This window comes from Scyliorhinus canicula, chromosome 4, assembly GCF_902713615.1.
Source record: "Scyliorhinus canicula chromosome 4, sScyCan1.1, whole genome shotgun sequence".
NCBI classification, from domain to species: Eukaryota; Metazoa; Chordata; class Chondrichthyes; order Carcharhiniformes; family Scyliorhinidae; genus Scyliorhinus; species Scyliorhinus canicula.
Window position 1 is genome coordinate 184,602,224 of NC_052149.1, and position 21,111 is coordinate 184,623,334.

Here is a 21,111-nt window from a genome sequence, read left to right on the forward strand (position 1 = left end):
CTTTTTAATAGCAGCAGTGTCGGAAATGTGTAGAAAGGTTTTCCAGAATAGGTAAACAGAATGGAAGAAGGAAAGTTAAAGCCAGTGTCCCGCTCTGAATCTAGTTACCTATGATCAAATCAAGGCTTTGAACTGAGGATATTCCTCAGTACTCCAAACATATTCAAATGTAACATATTTAAAATTGTCAATGTTCCACCCAATTTTTCCACCATTATTCTTCAGACATCTATTGACAAAAATGATCATTAACAAAAATGTAACTTACAAAGTTACAAATTGTCTAAATGTTACTGCGCTATAGTATACTTTAGTACCCAAAGTGGTACAGCATTCTGGAAAATAGCTCATACATTAGTCCGTGATTCCATGCGAGAAGGTTTTCAGAAGTTGCTTTATTTAAAGTATTTGTAGATTAGGTGAAAATAAAGTTCTCCGTGTTGGAATGTGAGAGTTTCTCCATGTTCCTTTGTAGTTTTTATCTACCTGCAACATCAGCCTCTGTCCATTTCTTTATACCTGCTGAAATTAAATATAAAAAAGGTTAATAAATAATTGTGATGGGAAATAGTTTAGAGTAATGGCATTGACACCGTCGATATGGATAAATCAATAATAAGAAGATCACTCAAGATCTGCACTGTCTTGAATCTCCAAACAATCCCTGTGCCGGCTCTTTTACATATGAAAAAAAAAATTATTTTTAAATTATAGTATCTCTTATTTAATTTATAGTATCTGCTATATATTTAAAATGGTAGGTGATCTCAGGATTTCAATGGTGCTGCACCTGCAGGAGTCCAATGAATGTAACCTATGTGACTAATTGAGACTAATGAGGCAACTTCTAACATTGCAGCGACAACCTCCGAATGCACTTTCCTCTCCTTCTCTTCATTCTTTCACTTCCCTATCCTCTCCTCCTTACATTCTTCTCTCCCTCCCTTTCTGTTTCCAATTTTCGCCTCTTTCTTCTTCACAGTTCCTACATCAGTCTTACTTTACTCTCACTCCCATCCCTTTCTTACTTTCCTCCTTCCCACTTGTCCTCTTTCCCTGAATTTCCTTCATCCTCCCTCTCTGGATTGGATTGGATTTGTTTATTGTCACTTGTACCGAGGTACAGTGAAAAGTATTTTTCTGCGAGCAGCTCAACAGATCATTGAGTACATGGGAAGAAAAGTGAATAAAAGAAAATACATAATAGGGCAACAGAAGGTATACAATGTAACTACATAAGCACCGGTATCGGATGAAGCATACAGGGTGTAGTGTTAATGAGGTCAGTCCATAAGAGGGTCATTTAGGAGTCTGGTAACAGCAGTAAAGAAGCTGTTTTTGAGATTGTTTGTGTGTGTTCTCAGACTTTTGTACCTCCTGCCCGATAGAAGAAGTTGGAAGAGTGAGTAAGCCGGGTGGGAGGGATCTTTGATTATGCTGCCCGCTCTCCCCAGGATGGGAGGCAGGTTAGTGTGATGGACTGGGCAGTGTTCACGACTCTCTGAAGTTTCTTGCAGTCCTGGGCGAGCAGTTGCCATACCAGACTGTGATGCAGCCAGATAGGGTGCTTTCTATGGTGCATCTGTAAAAGTTGGTAAGGGTTAATGTGGACATGCCGAATTTCCTTAGTTTCCTGAGGAAGTATAGGCGCTGTTGTGCTTTCTTGGTGATAGCGTCGACGTGGGTGGACCAGGACAGATTTTTGGAGATGTGCACCCCTAGGAATTTGAAACTGCTAACCATCTCCACCTCGGCCCCGTTGATGCTGACAGGGGTGTGTACAGTACTTTGCTTCCTGAAGTCGATGACCAGCTCTTTAGTTTTGCTGGCATTGAGGGAGAGATTGTTGTCACTGCACCACTACACTAGGTTCTCATCTCCCTCCTGTATTCGGACTCGTCGTTATTCGAGATCCGGCCCACTATGGTCGTATCGTCAGCAAACTTGTAGATGGAGTGGGAACCAAATTTTGACACGCAGTCATGTGTGTACAGGGAGTAGAGTAGGGGGCTAAGTACGCAGCCTTGCAGGGCCCCGGTATTGAGGACTATTGTGGAGGAGGTGCTGTTGTTCATTCTTACTGATTGTGGTCTGTTGGTCAGAAAATCAAAGGTCCAGTTGCAGAGTTGGGAGCCAAGTCCTAGGTTTGGAACTTTGATATAAGCTTGGCTTGGATTATGGTGTTGAAGGCAGAGCTGTAGTCAATAAATAGGAATCTGATGTAGAAGTCCTTGTTGTTGAGATGCTCTTGGGATGAATGTAGGGCCATTATGATTGACGTCAGGGCCACCGGGCAGTAGACATTGAGGCATGTTGCCTGGATCTTCTTTGGCACCGGTATGATGGTGGTATTCTTGAAGCAGGTGGGGACCTCGCAGTGGAGTAGGGACAGGTTAAAGATGTCTGTGAATACCTCTGCCAGCTGGTCCGCACAGGCTCTGAGTGCATGACCAGGAATCCCGTCCGGGCCCGTCGCCTTCCGAGGGTTCACTTTCAGGAAGGCCGATCTGACTTCGGAAGCTGTGATGGTGAGTATGGGTGAGTTATTGGCCGCTTGGGCACTCAACAGCGGATTGTTGGTTAGCTGCTCGACCCGGGGATAGAATGCATTGAGTTCATCGGGGAGGGGTGCGCTGCTGCCGGAGATACTGCTCGGCTTCGCTTTGTAGCCCGTTATGTTGTTTAGTCCTTGCCACAACCACTGAGAGTCTGTCTGTGACTCTGGCTTGGTTTGATATTCTCCCTTGGCATCTCGGATGGCTTTGCGGAGGTCGTACTTGGATTTCTTGTATAGGTCAGGGTCGTCTGACTTGAACGCCTCAGATCTGTACTTCAGTAGTGAGTCAATCTCACGATTGAGCCATGGTTTCCGGTTGGGGAACGTACGTACTGCTTTCTTTGGCACGCAGTCGTCCACACATTTGCTGAAGAAGTCTGTGACGGTGGTGGCATACTCATTTAAGTTGGTCGCTGAGTTCTTAAATATGGACCAGTCCACTGTCTCTAAGCAGTCACATAAGAGCTCTTCTGTTTCCTCGGACCAGCACTGCACGACCTTCTTAGCTGGATTCTCCTGCTTAAGTTTCTGCTTGTATGCCTGGAGAAGGAGCACCGTCTTATGGTCTGAATTCCCAAAGTGCAGTCGGGGGATGGAACGGTAGGTGCCCTTGATTTTTGAGTAGCAGTGGTCAAGAGTGTTGTCGCCCATGGTGGGACAGGAGATGTGCTGGTGGAATTTTGGCAGTACACTCTTGAGGTTGGCCTTGTTGATGTCTCCGGCCACGATGAACAAAACCTCCAGATGTTCTGTTTCGTAGTTGTTTATAACTGTGTAGTTTGTCCAGCGCCTTCCTCACTTCTGTCTGGGGTGGGATGTAGACCGCTGTGATAATGGCTGAAATGAACTCCTGTGGAAGATAGTATGGGCGGCACTTCACGGTCAGATATTCCAGGTCCGGGGAGCAGTAGGTCACCAGGGTCACCACATCCAAGCACCAGGAGGAGTTGATGAGGAGGCACACCCCTCCACCCTTTGCTTTGCCTGATGACACGGTGAGGTCCGCCCAGTGAATTGAGAAGCCTTCAGGTTGTATGGCACAGTCCGGTGAGGTGGGGGTGAGCCATGGCTCTGTGAAACAGAGCACACAGCAGTATCTTACTTCCCTCTGAGAAGTAAGTCTGGTGTTACGTTCATCCAGCTTGTTTTCAATTGCTTGGACATTTGCCAGGAGTATGCTGGGGAGAGAGGTCTTGAAACCGCATTGCTTCAGTCTAACCTGCAGACCGCCGCGTTTCCCTCGCTTCCTCGGTCGGCGGCTGCGGCTGGATGATCCTGGGATCCGATGGGAGAAGTCTGACCTTGCAACTGGCGGGGTCCAGGCCGCTGGCAGGGCGCTCTCTTTTAACTTCTTCATTCTACTTGTACTTTTCTCTCCCCTTCCTCCTCTTGCCCTCCCTTCGACCCATCCTTTCACCCCGCCTCCTTCTCCCAGTTGCTTTTCACCCCTTCTGTCTTCCATTCATTCCCATATCATTTATCTGCCTTTGTGCTCTTTATCTCACCAGTTCTCCTCCTCCCTTCCTTATTTTCTCCGCCCTCATCTATTCTTATTCATATTCCCTTTCCCCTTACTCTTCCTTGTCTGTGTCCTCTGCCTTTTCCCCTCCCTCCTTTATTACACAATTAGTTAGCCACGATTTATTTTCGTCTTTCCTCCAGGAAAATCATAATTAGCTGCCATTTTGATTGGTCCTCTTTTAACTCTGTAAGTGAAAGTTTAACCTTAAAAGGGGGAAATGCCCCCCTAGTGATAACTTGCTTCCCTTACATTTCACATAAACCTGTTTTAATGCCTCCACTTGGAAAAAGCGGGAGAGTTACAGGAGGGAACAAAGAAATGAATAAGATGAAGATTTGTCAAAGGTGTGTTTTCAGATTATTTTATGAGGTAGATACTTGATAGGCAAGTGTTGCAATAAATTATTCCAATTTCAGAAGAAAATTATGAGATAGTGACTTCAAAGAAGAAGATAATTTCTTTGTATGTAGAAGAGGTGAAGGAAATTGAGTACTTTACAAGGAAGTAATCTTATCATCACAGTTTGTTGTTTAGTTTAAATTTTACCCTTTAAAAAAACACACCTTTGCATGATTTATTTGTTGAGAGTGTTTATCAGGCTCACCAGCTTCAATTGAATCATTCTGAAGAGACCCCTGCACCGATGATTCTTGTCCTCCTAAAGTACAAAATAATATCCAATACATGTATAATTACTGCAGAATCCATTTACAACAGGAGCAAAATATTCAGAATTTTGTATTCAGCAACTACACACCAGTTTCAGTACTTAGAGTCCGCATGGAAACCAGAGTGATGCTCTCCTTTTCTCCATTAACCTGGGAGCTGAGGGGAAATGCAGATGTATAGATATTTTTTAAAAATCAGAACCAGTGTTGTGTGTTACATTTCAATCTTTAATGACTAGTTAAACATGAGTTTTAATTGCCTCAACTTACCTTTCTGCTGGTGCTGCGTTCCTTGCCTTCCTTGTACCTATTAAAATAATAGGCAAAAAAAGCTGAAACTATCGAAGAATAAATTGCAAGATATGAGCAAAACATTGCATTGAATTTAATTTTTAAAATACTTTAACAATATATGTTCATGCGTCTTTCCAGAAAGTGTAGTAAGTGAGACAGTTGATAGCTTCTAACAATGAAATAAATTACAGATAAAATATCACTTTATGAATGATGGCTCGATATCTAGGTGCTAGAAGTGTAAAGTTGCACTTTGTAATTGCAAGTTGAGTCATTCAAACTTAGTTTAGAAGAATAGTCTTATTGATAAATAAAATGTTTGATTTATGACAGAGTACATTTATTGGCTAACATTAGACAATTTTGGCAGAAAAGTATTATAAATAGGTGGGGTACCTTGTGATGCATCCTCAAGGTCACAGCATTTAAACCGCACACTGATCACACTGACGAGAATCACCACAACTATTACAAGGATTAGGATCAGGATTATCACCACTGAAAACACAAGTACAATAATTACACATTATCCATATGAAGGAAGGAATGTTAGATCTCAAAAAGATAAATGTCAATCTGACAGCAAAGAGCTTGATAATTAAATGGTGAAATTGAGGTTAATATAATAGACAAGTAAGAAAGATTAAAATGAGCAGTATTAAGTCCACAATAAATCATGAATGCAGTATCAGTAAAACGGTAATTATGAAGAGAGAAAAGACTATTATTGAAGAAATGGCAATGAAAAAATATTAAACTTTTAAAGACAGATTTAAATGAAGGACTTGGATTGGATTGGATTTCGTTATTGGCATGTGTACCGAGGTACAGTGAAAAGTATTTTTCTGCGAGCAGCTCAACAGATCATTAAGTACCTGGGAAGAAAAGGGAATAAAAGAAAATACATAATAGGACAACACAAGGTATACATATAACTACATAAGCACCGGCATTGGATAAAGCATGCAGGGTGTAGTGTTAATGAGGTCAGTTCATAAGAGGGTCGTTTAGGAGTCTGGTAACAGCGGGGAAGAAGCTGTTTTTGAGTCTGTTTGTGCGTGTTCTCAGACTTTTGTATCTCCTGCCCAATGGAAGAAGTTGGAAGAGTGAGTAAGCTGGGTGGGGGGGGGGGGTCTTTGATTATGCTGCCCACTTTCCCCAGGCAGTGGGAGGTGTAGATAGAGTCAATGGATGGGAAGCAGGTTTGTGTGATGGACTGGGCTGTGTTCACGACTCTGTGAAGTTCTGTTGCGATCCTGGGCTGAGCAGTTGCCATACCAGGCTGTGATTCAGCCAGATAGGATGCTTTTATGGTGCATTTATAAAAGTTGGTAAGGGTTAATGTGGACATGCCAAATTTCCTTAGTTTCCTGAGGAAGTATAGGCGCTGTTGTGCTTTCTTGTTGGTAGCGTCAATATGGGTGGACCAGGACAGACTTTTGGAGATGTGCATCCCTAGGAACTTGAAACTGCTAACCATCTCCACCTCGGCCCCATTGATGCTGACAGGGGTGTGCACAGTACTTTGCTTCCTGAAGTCAATGACCAGCTCTTTAGTTTTGCTGGCATTGAGGGAGAGATTGTTGTCATTACACCACTCCACTAGGTTCTCAATCACCCTCCTGTATTCTGACTCGTCGTTATTCGAGATCCGGCCCACTATGGTCGTATCATCAGCAAACCTGTAGGTGGAGTTGGAACCAAGTTTTGCCACGCAGTCGTGCGTGTACAGGGAGTAGAGTAGGGGGCTAAGTATGCAGCCTTGTGGGGCCCCGGTATTGAGGACTATTGTGGAGGAGGTGCTGTTGTTCATTCTTACTGATTGTGGTCTGTTGGTCAGAAAATCGAGCATCCAGTTGCAGAGTGGGGAGCCAAGTCCTAGGTTTTGGAGCTTTGTCCAACTTAAAACCAGTGTAAATTAATGGGTATGCCACCACCGTCACAGACTTCATCATCAAATGTGTGGACGACTGCTTGCCAAAGGAAGCAGTACGTACGTTCCTCAACTGGAAACCATGGCTCAATCGCGAGATTGACTCGCAGCTTGGCTGGGATTATGGTGAAAGCAGACCAAGGCAAGCCAGCAGCACGGTTCGATTCCCGTAACAGCCTCCCCGAACAGGCGCCGGAATGTGGCGACTAGGGGCTTTTCACAGTAACTTCATTTGAAGCCTACTCGTGACAATAAGCGATTTTCATTTCATTTCATGGTGTTGAAGGCGGAGCTGCAGTCAATAAATGGGAGTCTGATGTAGAAGTCCTTGATGTAAAGAAGTCCTCTTTATATATTAACGATCTAGATGACGGGACTGGGGGCATTCTGGCCAAGTTTGCCGATGATACAAAGATAGGTGGAGGGGCAGGTAGTATTGAGGAGGTGGGGAGGCTGCAGAAAGATTTAGACAGTTTAGAAGAATGGTCCAAGAAGTGGCTGATGAAATTCAACGTGGGCAAGTGCGAGGTCTTGCACTTTGGAAAAAAGAATAGAGGCATGGACTATTTTCTAAACGGTGACAAAATTCATAATGCTAAAGTGCAAAGGGACTTGGGAGTCCTAGTCCAGGATTCTCTAAAGGTAAACTTGCAGGTTGAGTCTGTAATTAAGAAAGCAAATGTAATGTTGTCATTTATCTCAAGAGGCTTGGAATATAAAAGCAGGGATGTACTTCTGAGGCTTTATAAAGCACTAGTTAGGCCCCATTTAGAATACTGTGAGCAATTTTGGGCCCCACACCTCAGGAAGGACATACTGGCACTGGAGCGGGTCCAGCGGAGATTCACACGGATGATCCCAGGAATGGTAGGCCTAACATACGATGAACGTCTGAGGATCGTGGGATTATATTCATTGGAGTTTAGGAGGTTGAGGGGAGATCTAATAGAAACTTACAAGATAATGAATGGCTTGGATAGGATGGACGTAGGGAAGTTGTTTCCATTAGCAGGGGAGACTAGGACGCGGGGGCACAGCCTTAGAATAAAAGGGAGTCACTTTAGAACAGAGATGAGGAGAAATTTCTTCAGCCAGAGAGTGGTAGGTCTGTGGAATTCATTGCCACAGAGGGCGGTGGAGGCCAGGACATTGAGTGTCTTTAAGACAGAAATTGATAAATTCTTGATTTCCCGAGGAATTAAGGGCTATGGGGAGAGAGCGGGTAAATGGAGTTGAAATCAACCATGATTGAATGGTGGAGTGGACTCGATGGGCCGAATGGCCTTACTTCCACTCCTATGTCTTATGGTCTTATGGTCTTATGTCGAGATGTTCTCGGGATGAGTGTAGGGCCAGGGAAATGGCGTCTGCTGTGGACCGGTTGCGACGGTATGCGAATTGCAGTTGATCAAGGCGTTCTGGGAGTATGGAGGTGATGCGCTTCATGATCAACCTCTCAAAGCACTTTGTTACGACTGAAGTCAGGGCCATCGGACGGTAGCCATTGAGGCACGTTGCCTGGTTCTTCTTTGGCACCGGTATGATGGTTGTATGATGGTGCACAACCAGGAATCCCATCTGTGCCCATCGCCTTCCGAGGGTTCACTTTCAGGAAGGCCGATCTGACTTCAGAAGCTGTGACAGTGGGTATGGGTGAGTTATTGGCTGCTGGGGCACTCGACAGCGGATTGTTGGTTACCTGCTCGAACCAAGCATAGAATGCATTGAGTTCATCGGGGAGGGGTGCGCTGCTGCCAGAGATACTGCTCGGCTTCACTTTGTAGCCTGTTATGTTGTTTAGTCCTTGCCACAATCGCTGAGAGTCTGTCTTGGTTTGATATTCTTTCTTGGCATCTCGGATGGCTTTGCGGAGGTCGTATCTAGATTTCTTGTACAGGTCAGGGTCGTCTGACTTGAACGCCTCAGATGTGTCCTTCAGTAGGGAGTCAATCTCGCGATTGAGCCAAGGTTTCCAGTTGAGGAACGTACGTACTGCTACCTTTGGCATGCAGTCGTCCACGCATTTGCTGATGAAGTCTGTGACGGTGGTGACATACCCATTAATTTACACTGGTTTTAATTTAGACAAAGTGCAAAAGGAACCAAAATGATGAAATTCCAATACTTTACACTGTTCAATCACAAGGGTTTACGTGTTGTCATATTCTCAGATGACTACTGGATTGAAGGATTAGTCCCTGATGCTGGGGGCAAAGATACTGGTGACTAAAGTAGCTATCTAAATCTGAAATCACAATTCCAGCATCAGTTGTGTTCTGATACCTCTTTCAGTAATTAAAGCTAAGTCCTCTGAGTGCACTTCTGTGCATACTTCTGCCTCAAGGTCCATGGGCGGGATTCTCCGTTGGCTGACACCGAAATTGCGAAACGCTATTGACCAGAGAAGTGGTTCCGACGGTAAAATCACGGCAGGCGCCGATTTGACACCAAATCACAATTCTCCAACACCTCGACAGTAGCGTCAATGCGGTCTAGAACATACGTACGGGAGACACCGTTTGCATGTCATTAGCAGACCCGACCCAGTATTCTTCAGGGCCTCTCCGATTCTCTGCCTGCGCTGAGTTCCTGATGGCGCAGTTCACTTGTGTTTTAACAATCATGAAACCGTCGGTATGGCTGATGAGGGAGAGAGAGGAGGTAGGACACAGAGAGGAATGACTTTGGGCTTCTGGGCTGGACACTGGCCGGGCTGGCTTGGGTTGGGGTTGGGGTGAACCTGCCAGAGCCAGAGGGGTGATAGAGGTGATAGGGGAACGGGCCATGTGGCCGACACGGATCTGGGATGGTGTCCAGGCACCGGCCACAATTGCCATGGCCTGAAAGGCAGCCATCTTGTTGCGCACCCCACTGACCACCCACCTTGACCCTTGCTTCTGCAGAACGACACCGACCATATAGGTGTCCCACACCTGCACCCCGCCTTCAGCCCTACCCCCGTCACCACCCAACCAGCTGCCACCCACCGGCAGGGCATCAGGCGGCCCACCCATGGGCAATGGGGGCACCGGGTGGGGCCGCAGAGAAAACACTGGTAAGGGCAGTGCCAGCCGACGGTAACCCTGACATCAGGGACAGACGCCAGGGCCACAGGCCCACATGGTGCCAGCCACTGACGGCACCAGGGGTGCGAGGATAGGGGAGGGAGGGGAATACGGGGCGGAGCCCGGAGTGCCAACCGAGGCCACCAGGTATACCGATGGACCTGGTTGGGCATGTGAGTATGTACCATGCTAATATATCGGCCTTTCACCCCCTGCAGATAATAGATATTGGAATTCAATCAGCAATGGTGGCCTTCTTGCTGGTCGCTGCAGCCCTGGGGGATGCTCTGCGACAGTACACGCTGGTGCAGCTCGAGCAGGAGGAAACTGTAGCAGTGAGCATGCAGCACCGGAGCGAGCAGCAGCGGAGAGAGCCACAGAGGAACAGGAGGCAGCCGCCCAAGGTGGAGACCCAGCTGCCCAAAAGCCAAGGAGGAGGAGGTGCCAGGGAAGCGTCGCATGAGGCCTTGTTTGTACCGGCAGCCCCTGCGTTTCGATGACCCGCTGGACCAGGCATGCCATTGAAGACTCTGGCTCAGCAGGTAGACAGTGCAACATATCTGCCCGATCATTGCACACCTGGCACCGCGTGGGTATGGGGGAGGACACCCACTCCCGATGGCCGTCAAGGTGACGGTCGCCCTGAACCTTTACACCACTGGGTCCTTCCAGGACCTGTCCGGGATCTCACAGACCTCAAAGCAAAGGTGCATCAGTGCCATCACTTGGCCCTATATGCCCAGATGGCTCAATGCATCCACTTCAATGTGGACAAAGCCCACCAGGGTGCATGGCAGCGGGGTTTACCGCCCATCGATGGGATGCTCTGGGTCCAGGGGGTGATCGACGGGATGGATGGCACCCATGAGCACCTGCAGATGACAGGCCACTCTAAACAAACCAAAAAAAGTTCCACTCGATGAACATGCAGCTGATATGTGGCCATCAGCTGCACATCATCGGCTAGGTGCTTGGTTCCTGGGTAACAGGGGTTATCCACTGTGGCCGTGGCTGATGGCACGTATCCGAAACCTTCGCCACCAATGCCTCCGCCGCGGACGCCACCCGTGCAATGTTGGCCTGGGTGGCATGTATGGTCATCACCACTCCTGCACGTGGTTGGACTCCTCCAATTGTACCTGCAGATGCTGGATGATCGCCTACAGCTCTTCATGGAGTCCTTGGCTCTGCGACTGCATCTCCACGATCGATGGAACTGTCTGTTCCAGAAGCCTGAAATCCATCAGAACAGCAGCTAGTTCCTGGGGCCGACCTGCACCCTCGGGACTTCCTACCTCCATCTGATGTAATGGATCAGCTATGTGGTGCGCACCAGGTAGTGTCCCATGAACCTCTTCACTAAAGTGCCCAGCTGAGGTGAGTGTTTCTGGGATGGCGGAGGATGTTGGAGACAGCTTTGACGGGAAGTCAGTGTCATCCTCAGATTCAAGCTCCTGGGTGTCCTGCAACTCGGGTGGAGGGCTGGTGTCCGAGCTGCTCTCATTGTCAGTGCTCGCTCAGGGGGCTCCGGCTGTGGCACTGGCTGGGGGCGGGGGACACCAGATGGGCCCGTTCCATCACCAGCAGGTTCTGCAAGACACAAGACAAGACACATGATTAGACTGCTGTCTGGGGGGAGTGGGGGTGGTGGGGGTGAGGGTGTGTGTGGTGGTGAGGTGATGGTGTTGTAGGGTGAGGGTGGAGGTTAGGGTGGTGCGGGGGTGGTGTTGGGAGCGGGGTGTGGTTTAACACATGTGTCATGGAGAAGCGCAACTCAGCAGGGTCCACCTTCCTTGCCCACGGCCAAACTCCACCCCGGTGACCTCCCTTTCCTCCGGGCCACCAACCATGTCCAGGGCCCTCTGCTCTGCCATGGTGAAGGGCTGTAAGTCCGATTGTTCCCCTCCAGTCTTCTCCCACTCCTGGCGGTTATGGGCGGCCTTCTCCTAGGGGGGAGGGCAATCGGAAAATGACAGTGTTAGATAGACCAATGCATGCAGCCCAGGAGTTGGGTAGTTGGTAGCCTCAGTAGCCAGGGCACCCGGCCATGGCAGCCAGTATGGGTGCGGAATGTTTTGCAGGGTGGGGGTTCGGCTGCCCTCTGGGTTGGGAGGGGGTAGGGTCATGGGTGTGCGGGATGGGGGTTACTGCCAGGGGCACAGTACTGCCTATTCACTCTGGCTGCCCTGAGGAGGTCATGCAGTTTTTTCCGACACTGCTGGTTTGTCTGTTAGGTGCTCCCCATGGCTCTCACTGCCTCTGCCACCTGTGCCCAGGCATGGCGAACGGCGGCGGCTGGTAGCCACCTCCCTAGGCTGCGGTACTGGGCCATCTGCCTCTCCTCCATTGGGTCGAGGAGGGTCTCCAGCTCGGTGTTGGTGAAGCGTGGAACTGCTCTCCTTGCTGCCATCTTGTTGGCTGGGATGGTGTGCGTGGGGAGTGAAGTGTGTATATTCGGCTGTAGCTTGTCAGCCTCCTGTGTGTCAATCGTGAATCTGGTGAATCCCACACTGTTTCTCATTGAAATTGATTGTGTTCCACGTGGCGCCGGTGCTAGCCCCTCAACAGTAGCAAAATCGGTCCAGATGCGATGGCAGTTTTGCTGTCGTGGAACTGCACAAGTTCTGTGCCGGTACCGGTCAACACTTAGGGCGCGATTCAACGGAGACATTTCGAAGTGCGGTAGCGAGCGGGAATTGCCACAGCTTCCTGGCGCTCGGCCCAGCTAGGCCGGTAATGCAGGCCCATCTTGGTTTGTCCTAGCTGCTAGATAGTTAAATACATTTTTTAAATCTCCACGAAGTCTTCTAATGGTGGATGTTGAATGAGAGGCTGTGGAAGTGACATGAGGGTGATGCAGGACATGGAGGTGGGAATGAGCTGGCATTGATTTGGCATGGGTGGGTTTGAGAGGGCATGGGAGTGGGTGAGGGAGTGAGGGCTAGAAGGTCTAACAGATTGTAAAGCAGCTGGGACAAAGTCTCAGAAAACCACATGGGCCTGCTATCCAACACGCCACAGCACACGTCCTTCCTTGTGATCACCACACTCTTCTTCTGGGTTGGTGGACCTGACTCTATCCCATCCCAAGCCAACCCGACCAAAGCAAATATTGAGCATATTAGGGTGCCTTTTAACGACAGCAGGTCCAGCGAGTTAGGAAATTTCTCAACTTGACCAACCCATCAGAGTAATAATAATCTGGCTCTCTTTATCAAGAGAGGAATTTCGCAGGATTTACCCCTGAATCCCCGAAAAAAAACTAATGAGAAAATTTGACTGGAAAATGGCTAGCCTGGGCTGGCAGCACGGTAGCATAGTGGTTAGCACTATGACTTCACAGCACCAGGGTCCCAGGTTCGATTCCCGCTTGAGGCACTGTCTGTGCGAAGTCTGCACGTTCTCCCCGTGTGTGCGTGGGTTTCCTCCGGGTGTTCCGGTTTCCTCCTACAGTCCAAAGATGTGCAGGTTATGTGGATTGGCCACACCAAATTGCCCTTAGGTTAGATGGGGTTGCAGGGTTACGGGGATAGGATGGAGGTGTAGGGTTAAATAGGGTGCTCTTTCCAAGAGCCGATGGGCCAAATGGCCTCCTTCTGCACTGTAAATTCTATGATCTATGATTCCTACATGGAATACAATGGCAAGGTGAAAACGTGGAATCAATTGGCAACCTCATCACATAATCCACTTTTATTTTGAGCACCTCCATGACTTTATGTTTACCCTGCCTAACATTTGCATTCAACCATCTGTGACAATTGACCAGAGATATAAAAGACACAGCAGATTGACTAAGTTAACTTAATATTTAATTGCAGAACATTACCAAAGGCTAGTACAGACAAAGAACTGGATCCACTTGCTGCAGGAGCTGTGCTTGGCTCTAACCCAGATGCAGGATCTGGCAACAGAAAACAAGAACATATAACCAATGCCATGCTAATTATTGAATACACAGTTGAAATAAAAACCTTCAAACCAGGGTATTTTGATTTGTGCTAATTTTAGGCAGTTACTCTAAACATTCAATTCTCATGCTTGTGAACTTTTATTGTTCATTTTCAAAGACGTGTGACTTTCACAGTCACAAATAAATATGAAACACCTGGTTCATTAATACGACATTAAATTCACACTTGCAAATGACTATGACAATGACAGGTTGTGCCTTGAGGCAGGTTTTCTCATAATGGAGCCTGTCTATGTTCCTCGACATAGAAATCTTCCCCCATTGGTTCCTTAAATTAATTCCATAATTCCCTTGAAGTATGGTGTGTAAGAGTCAGTACAGGAAGTAGGGGAATTGTTCCTATAATGGATCCTGCTCAATCAGCTGCACAACAACAGGATACCTACCAGGCCTGTAAACCTGATAGTTGCTGAAACCTGTTGTCTCTGGGTTGACAAATATATAATCAGTCCTCAGAGCTGCAGTATGTGGATGCCTTTATGACACAATGCAAATGGCATCATTATGTCATTTCACTGATGCACAGGAACCATTTTGATATCGGTGACCTGTGTTTTAAAAAAAACCTGATGAGAAAGTTTGACTGGAAAATGGCTAGCCTGGGCTGGCAGATGAGAAACCCTGAGCGGGATTCTCGGACACCTAAATCACATTCGGCAATCGGCCGGTGAATCTACGTTGGTGCTGAAATCGGGGCGGCACCCCTTTTGCGATGCTCCGCCGGCTCCAAAACGACGTACTCTAGGAGTATGCCAACCCCAAACTCATTTATCTGCCTGCTGCCCTTTGTTCACGAATATAGAGTTAATCCAGTGACTGTCTTTACCTGCTACTTCAGTCTTGCTGGTTGCTGTTATGAAATATGCGCCCTGTACAGTGGATAGCACAGAGGTAAACGGTGGCTGAGCAGCAGTGCTTGTGTTAACTGTAAAGAAAAATCAGGTAAAAACAGGTGCAATGTAACTGATAATTGCAAACACTGACAAATAATGACTGGAGACAGGGAATTTGAATAAGGATCTAGATTGTCAGAACTCTCTGGAATCAACATTGTTGAATACAACACAAGAACATGATACACAAGACCATATGAATTAGATGCAGGAGATGGCCATTTGGCCTCTTGAGCCTGCCCCACCATTTGATGAGATCTTGGTTCATCAGATTATGGCCTCAGCACTACTTTCTGTTTACCCTGAGTTCCTTGTAAATCAAGAATCTTTCCAACTCAGCTTTAATTATATTCAATGACCCAGTCTCCACCTTTCTCTGGGAAAGTGAATGCCACAGACTAACAACCCTCTGAGAGAAAAATAATTCTCCTGATCTTTGTCTGAAATGGGAGGCCCTAATTCTTAAACTGTGTTCCCTAGTTCTACTTCCTCCGATAAGTGGAAACAGCCTCTCAGCATCCACCCTGTCAAGCCCCCTCAGAATCATTTTTCAGTAAAGGCACCTCTCATTCTTCTTAGCTCCAATGGATACCAGCCCAAACTGTTCAAGTTTTCCTTATAAAATAGCCCCGTAAACCAGGAACCAGTCAAGTGAACCTTCTCTGAATTTCTTCTAATGCATCCTATCCTTTCTTAAGTAAGGAGACCAAAACTGTACACAGTATTCTAGGTGTGGTCTCACCAATATCCTGTACATCAGTAACAAATAATCCCTACTTTTATATTCCATTCCCCTTAAATTAAACATCAAGGAACAGGATTCTCCATTTGGGAGACTTTGGGGGGGATTCTCCAGTGCACCCTCCATGTTTTTCTCAACAGCACACGATTCACTGGTGGTGAAATTCTACCTTCCCGCCAATTGTTAATGGGATTTCCCATTGTAACCACCGCATGCCGCCAGGAATCCCGCTGGTGGGCTGCACTGCCTGCAGGAGAATGGAATCGCAACAACCAGAGAATTCTCCTGTTGGAGGGAATTGGAACTGATTTGCGCTCTGACAGGAAGCAATTCATCATCCCTCACCATGCAAATTTCTGCATGGCAAGGAATGCGAGCGATTCCCGAGGGAATCCTGCCATTGGGCTGCAATTTTGAACGGGATTCCTCTAGTGAGAGCGTCTCTGTGGGGGGTCTCCCAATCTAGGGGTCTCTGGTGGGTCTCCCCATTTAGTGGGTCTCTGGGGTGTCTCCTGTTTTAAATGTGTCTCGGGGGGTGGCGTTGGGGGACAGTCTGGCAGGGAACGGATAGCAGGCCGTGCATGGAGGGGGGAAGGGTGGCCCTCGGGTAGATTTTGGGACAACTCCCTTAAGGGATTACCTCCTTGTCCCACAGCAAGGTCCACCACATCAGAGTCACGCTAGTAAATACCAGTGGTGATCCCCGCCCACGTGATTCCTGGCCCGGAGTACCAGAGTATCACGAGGGCCTGGAGATTCTGGTGCCAGGACCATTAAGTGGATGCAAATGGGTCGTTAGGTCTCGTTTGCATCCATTTGTAACATCCCACTGGCGGTCGGGCGTGAAGCCCGATCCTGCCATCAGCAGGGGCTGGAGCATAACGGTCGGTTTGGATCCCTCCATGTACCTCAATTTCCGATTGTCTGCCTAGCGCCTTCCATGTTGCCGGCATCATGGAGCGGAGAATCCAGCCCAACATTCCATTTGCCTTCCTAATCACCTGTTGTACCTGCATACTAATTGTTTGTGATGCATATGTCAGGACATGAAGATCTCTATGTACCACAGAGTTCTACAATCTCTCCATTTAAATAAAATGCTCAACTTCCCGTTCAGCCTGCCAAAATGGACAAATTTTCATTTTTCCACATTATACTCCAACTGCCTAGTTTTGCCCACTCACTTAAAATATCTATATCTCTTTACAGACTCCACATATCCTCTTCACAACTTACTCTTTACCTTAATTTGTGTCATTAGCAAAATTTAGCAACCTGGGCGATTCTCCGGCCCGCGATGGGCCGAAGTCCTGCCGCTGACAGGCCTCTCCCGCCAGCGGGAATCAAAACACCTACCTGACCGGCGGGATTGGCGGCGCGGGCGGGCTCCAGGATCCTGGGGGGGGGGGGGGGGGGGGGGGCGCGCGGGGCGACCTGACCCCGCGGGGTGCCCCCATGGTGGCCTGGCCCGCGATCGGGGCCCACCGATCGGCGGGCGGGCCTTTGCCGTGGGGGCACTCTTTTTATTCTGCCTCCACCATGGTCTTCACCATGGCGGAGGCGGAAGAGACCCCCTCCCCTGCACATGCGCCTGTATGATGTCAGCAGCCGCTGACGCTCCGGCGCATGCGCGGACTTACGCCGGCAGGCGAAGTCCTTTCGGCCCCGGCTGGCGTAGCACCAAAGGCCATTCACGCCAGCCGGTGGAGTGGGAACCACTCCGGCGCGGGCCTAGCCCCTCAATGTGAGGGCTTGGCCCCTAAAGGTGTGGAGAATTCCGCACCTTTGGGGCAGCCCGACGCCGGAGTGGTTCACGCCACTCCGACACGCCGGGAACCCCCGCCCCACCGGGTAGGGGAGCATCCCGGCCCATGTTTCGGTCCTGCCACCCAAGTCATTGACAATTTCAAAGTTTGCGGATGACACAAAACTTGGAAGTATTGTAAACTGTGAAGAGGGCAGTATTGAACTTTGACAGGAAACAGACAAGTCGAGTGGGCAGCTAAGTGGTAGAAGAAGGTCAATGTGGATAAATGTCAGGTGATGCATTTTAGTAAGAAGAACATGGAGAAACAATATAAAAGAAGGGGTAAATTTCTTAAGCGGGTGCAGGAACAGAGGATCCTGGGTGTATATGTACATATATCATTAAAGGTGAGGAAAGGAGGAGAGAGCAATTAATAAAGCATATAGTATTCTGGGCTTTATAATACGTGCATTGAGTACAAGAGCAAGTTCTAAACTTATAAAAAACAATAGTTAGATCTCAGATGGGAGACTGTGGACAGCTGGTTTGTGATGCAGAGCAAGGCAAACAGCGCCGGTTCAATTCCCATACCGGCTAAAATTATTCATGAAGTCCTCACCTTCTCAACCAAAGTGAGGCCAACAACAAGGGTTCAATTCCCGGACCAGCTGAGATTATTTATGAAGTCCTCGCCTTCTCAACTTTACCCCTCACCTGATGTGCGTTGATCCTCAGGTTAAATCACCACCAGTCGGCTCTCCCCCTCAAAGGGGAAAGCAGCCTAGGGTCATCTGGGACTATGATGAATTTACTTTTTTAATGTGTGCAGTTCTGGGCACCATATTATAGGAAGGATGTGAATATATTGGAGAGAGTGCAGATGAGGTTTACAAGAATGGATCCAGGTATGAGAAACCTCGGTTATGAGGAAAGCTTGGAGAGATTGGGATTGTTCTCACTGGCGAGAAGAAGGCTAAGATGAGATTTGATAGAGATGTTCAAAATTATGAGGGGCCTGGACAGAGTAGATAGGAATAAACTGTTTCTGCTCATAAAAGGATCAAGAACGAGAGGGCACAGATTTAAACTGATTTGCAAAAGAAGCAAATGTGATGTGAGAATAAACTTTTTTGTGCAAGTTGCTCGGGTTTGGAATGCGCTGCCTGGAAATGTGTTGGAGGCAGGTTCAATCAAAGCATTCCGTGGGCATTAGATGATTACTTGAAAAGAAAAAATGTGCAGGGGTACGGGGAAAAGGCAAGGGACGACACTAATTCATGATGCTCGTTTGGAGAATCAGTGTAGGCACAATGGGTCAAATGGTCTCCTTCTGCGTTGTAACTATTCTGTGATTCTGTGATTCATTGATATAGATTGCAAATAGTTGAGGCCCCAGCCCTGATTCCTGCGTCACTTCACTAGTTACAACCAACCTAAAAATGATCAATTTATCCTTATTCTCTGTTTCATTTTAGCTGAGCAATTTTATATCCATGCCAATATGTTAACACCTACAATGTGAGCTCTTGTTCTGAGTAGTAACATTTGAGGTGGCACCTTATCAAATGTTTTTTGGAAATCCAAGTATACCACATCCATAGGTTCCCTTTCATGCATGTTGTTCATTCCTTCCTCTAAGAACTCCAATAAATTAGTCAAACAAAATTTCCCTTTCATGAAACATTTGTGGGAAGTCACTGGGGTGGCATTCTATGCCAGGGACCCAGTCCAGAATCCCCCCTTCTCCAAGGTCCTAGCTTCTTCCTCTTTCTACGGAAAGCACCAACCCTAGATTCTGTCCCTTTCCTCTCTATTAAATCATTTAATTCACCCAACCTACTCCTCATTAATCTCCATTTCTTTTTTCACTATCATGCATTGAGCTTCCTTGCATCCATTTCCTCTAATCTAGGCATTTTCAAAGAGGCGGTTGCAACCCGCGGGTGGGCCACGGGTGGGTGTCGGGAGGGCTGCGAAGATATCCATCGTGGCGTTCCCAATCATGGAAATTCAGGCGCAACGGCCGCAGCAGCCAGCTTTTAAAAATGCTGGCTGTGACCGGCTTTAAAACTGACGGCTGCGACCAGCTTGAAAAATGTGAGCACGCTGCACATGCATGCCCGCTCACTAGTGCGCATGCCCGGAGCCCAGAGAGAAGCACCGCCTCCTCCTGACATCAGTGCGCTGACCTGAAATTTCAATTCAGTCTTCATGCCTTCAACATGCAATTCAGCCTTGAACATGCTCAATGGCTGAGCCTGCAGAACTCTCTTTGATAGTGTATATTATACATTAAAAAGATTCACAATACATTGAGTTAAATAATTCCTCCTCATCTATGTTTAAAATCGTTGCATTGTAATTTGCAGGCTATATTCCCAGGCTGAGGAAAACTTACATTCTACATGTGCTCTGTAGAGTCCTGAGAGAATAATGCCTGTTTCAATAAGGTCATTTCTGATTCGTCACTACTCTAGACTATAAAATATACGTCCAGGCTCACCTCTCGCATTAAAGATAAGGGAAAATGATGGGTCGTGAAGGTTGGCTGGCGTGGGTCGCGAAGGTCGGCCGGCGTGGGTCCCAAAGGTCGGCCGGCGTGGGTCCCGAAGGTCGGCCGGTATGGGTCCCAAAGATCAGCTGGTGTGGGTCCCGAAGGTCGGCTGGTGTGGGTCCCGAAGATCGGCCGGCGTGGGTCCCGAAGGTCGGCTGGCATGGATCCCAAAGGGCGGTCAGTTGGCAAAAATGGGTCCCGGGCAAAACAGTTTGAAAAATATTGGGCGGGATTCTCCCATACCCGGCGGGGCGGGGGGGGGGGTCACAGCGGTACGGTACAGCGGGAACTACTCCGGCGTCGGGCCGCCCCAAAGGTGCGGAATCCTCCGCACCTTCAGGGGCAAGGCCGGAGCCGGAGTGGTTTGCGCCCTGCCAGCCAGCGTGGAAGGCGCCACCCAGCTGGGGCCAAAGGGACTTCGCAAGCCGGTGCGAGTCCGCGCATGCGCGGGAGCGTCAGTGGCTGCTGACATAATCGCCGCGCATGTGCAGGGGAGGGGGTTCACCTACGCGCCGGCTATCGCGGAGGCTTACATGGCCAGCATGTAGGAATAAAGTGTCCCCACGGCACAGGCCCACCCTCGGATCGGTGGGCCCTGATCGCGGACCAGGCCACTGTGGGGGCACCTTACTGGGCCAGATCGCCTCGCGCCCCCCCGAGAACCCCGGAGCCCGCCCGCGCCGCCAGGTCCCGCCGGTAAGGGACCAACTCTAATTTACGCCGGCAGGACCTGCATAGAACGGGCAGGACTACGGCCCATCGCGGGCCGGAGAATTGCCGAGGGGGGGCCAGCTGACCGGCGCGGCGTGATTCCCACCCCCGTCAAACCTCTGGCGCCGGAGAATTCGGCAGCTAGCAGGGACGGGTTTCACGCCGCCCCCCGGCGATTCTCCGACCCGGCGGGGTGTCGGAGAATCTCGCCCATTGTTATAATCAATGCCCTGTAATGCTGCTGCCTCTTGCTGTCTTTCACTGTAATCAATTTTCTTCGGTAGCCGTACATACTCGTGCGACTCGGCCAATGTTGTCTACCTCATACGCTGCAGGAAAGGATGGCCAGAAGCATGGTACATTGGCGAGACCATGCAGACACTGTGACAACGAATGAATGGACATCGCACAACAATCACCAGGCAGGAATGTTCTCTTCCAGTCGGGGAACA

The 21,111-nt window shown here is 48.5% G+C and overlaps 1 protein-coding gene across 6 annotated transcripts in view; it reads right to left on the reverse strand.

The window, feature by feature from the left end:
• Positions 1-376: 376 nt before the first annotated feature.
• Positions 377-21,111, reverse strand: part of ecscr (endothelial cell surface expressed chemotaxis and apoptosis regulator) — a 69,690-nt gene continuing 48,955 nt past the window's right edge. Inside the window, exons 5-11 of one of the 6 annotated variants that reach the window (XM_038793474.1) lie at positions 14,839-14,937; positions 13,869-13,943; positions 5,438-5,539; positions 5,018-5,054; positions 4,837-4,904; positions 4,684-4,734; positions 377-522 (exon numbers count right to left, since the gene is read on the reverse strand). In XM_038793474.1, coding sequence (XP_038649402.1) covers positions 479-522; positions 4,684-4,734; positions 4,837-4,904; positions 5,018-5,054; positions 5,438-5,539; positions 13,869-13,943; positions 14,839-14,937 — 476 coding nt within the window. In that variant the 3' untranslated portion in view covers positions 377-478. Of the gene's footprint in view, positions 523-4,642; positions 4,738-4,836; positions 4,905-5,017; positions 5,055-5,437; positions 5,540-13,868; positions 13,944-14,838; positions 14,938-21,111 lie in introns of all 6 variants that reach the window. The other 5 variants (XM_038793471.1, XM_038793473.1, XM_038793472.1 and 2 more) reach the window with 5 other exon arrangements.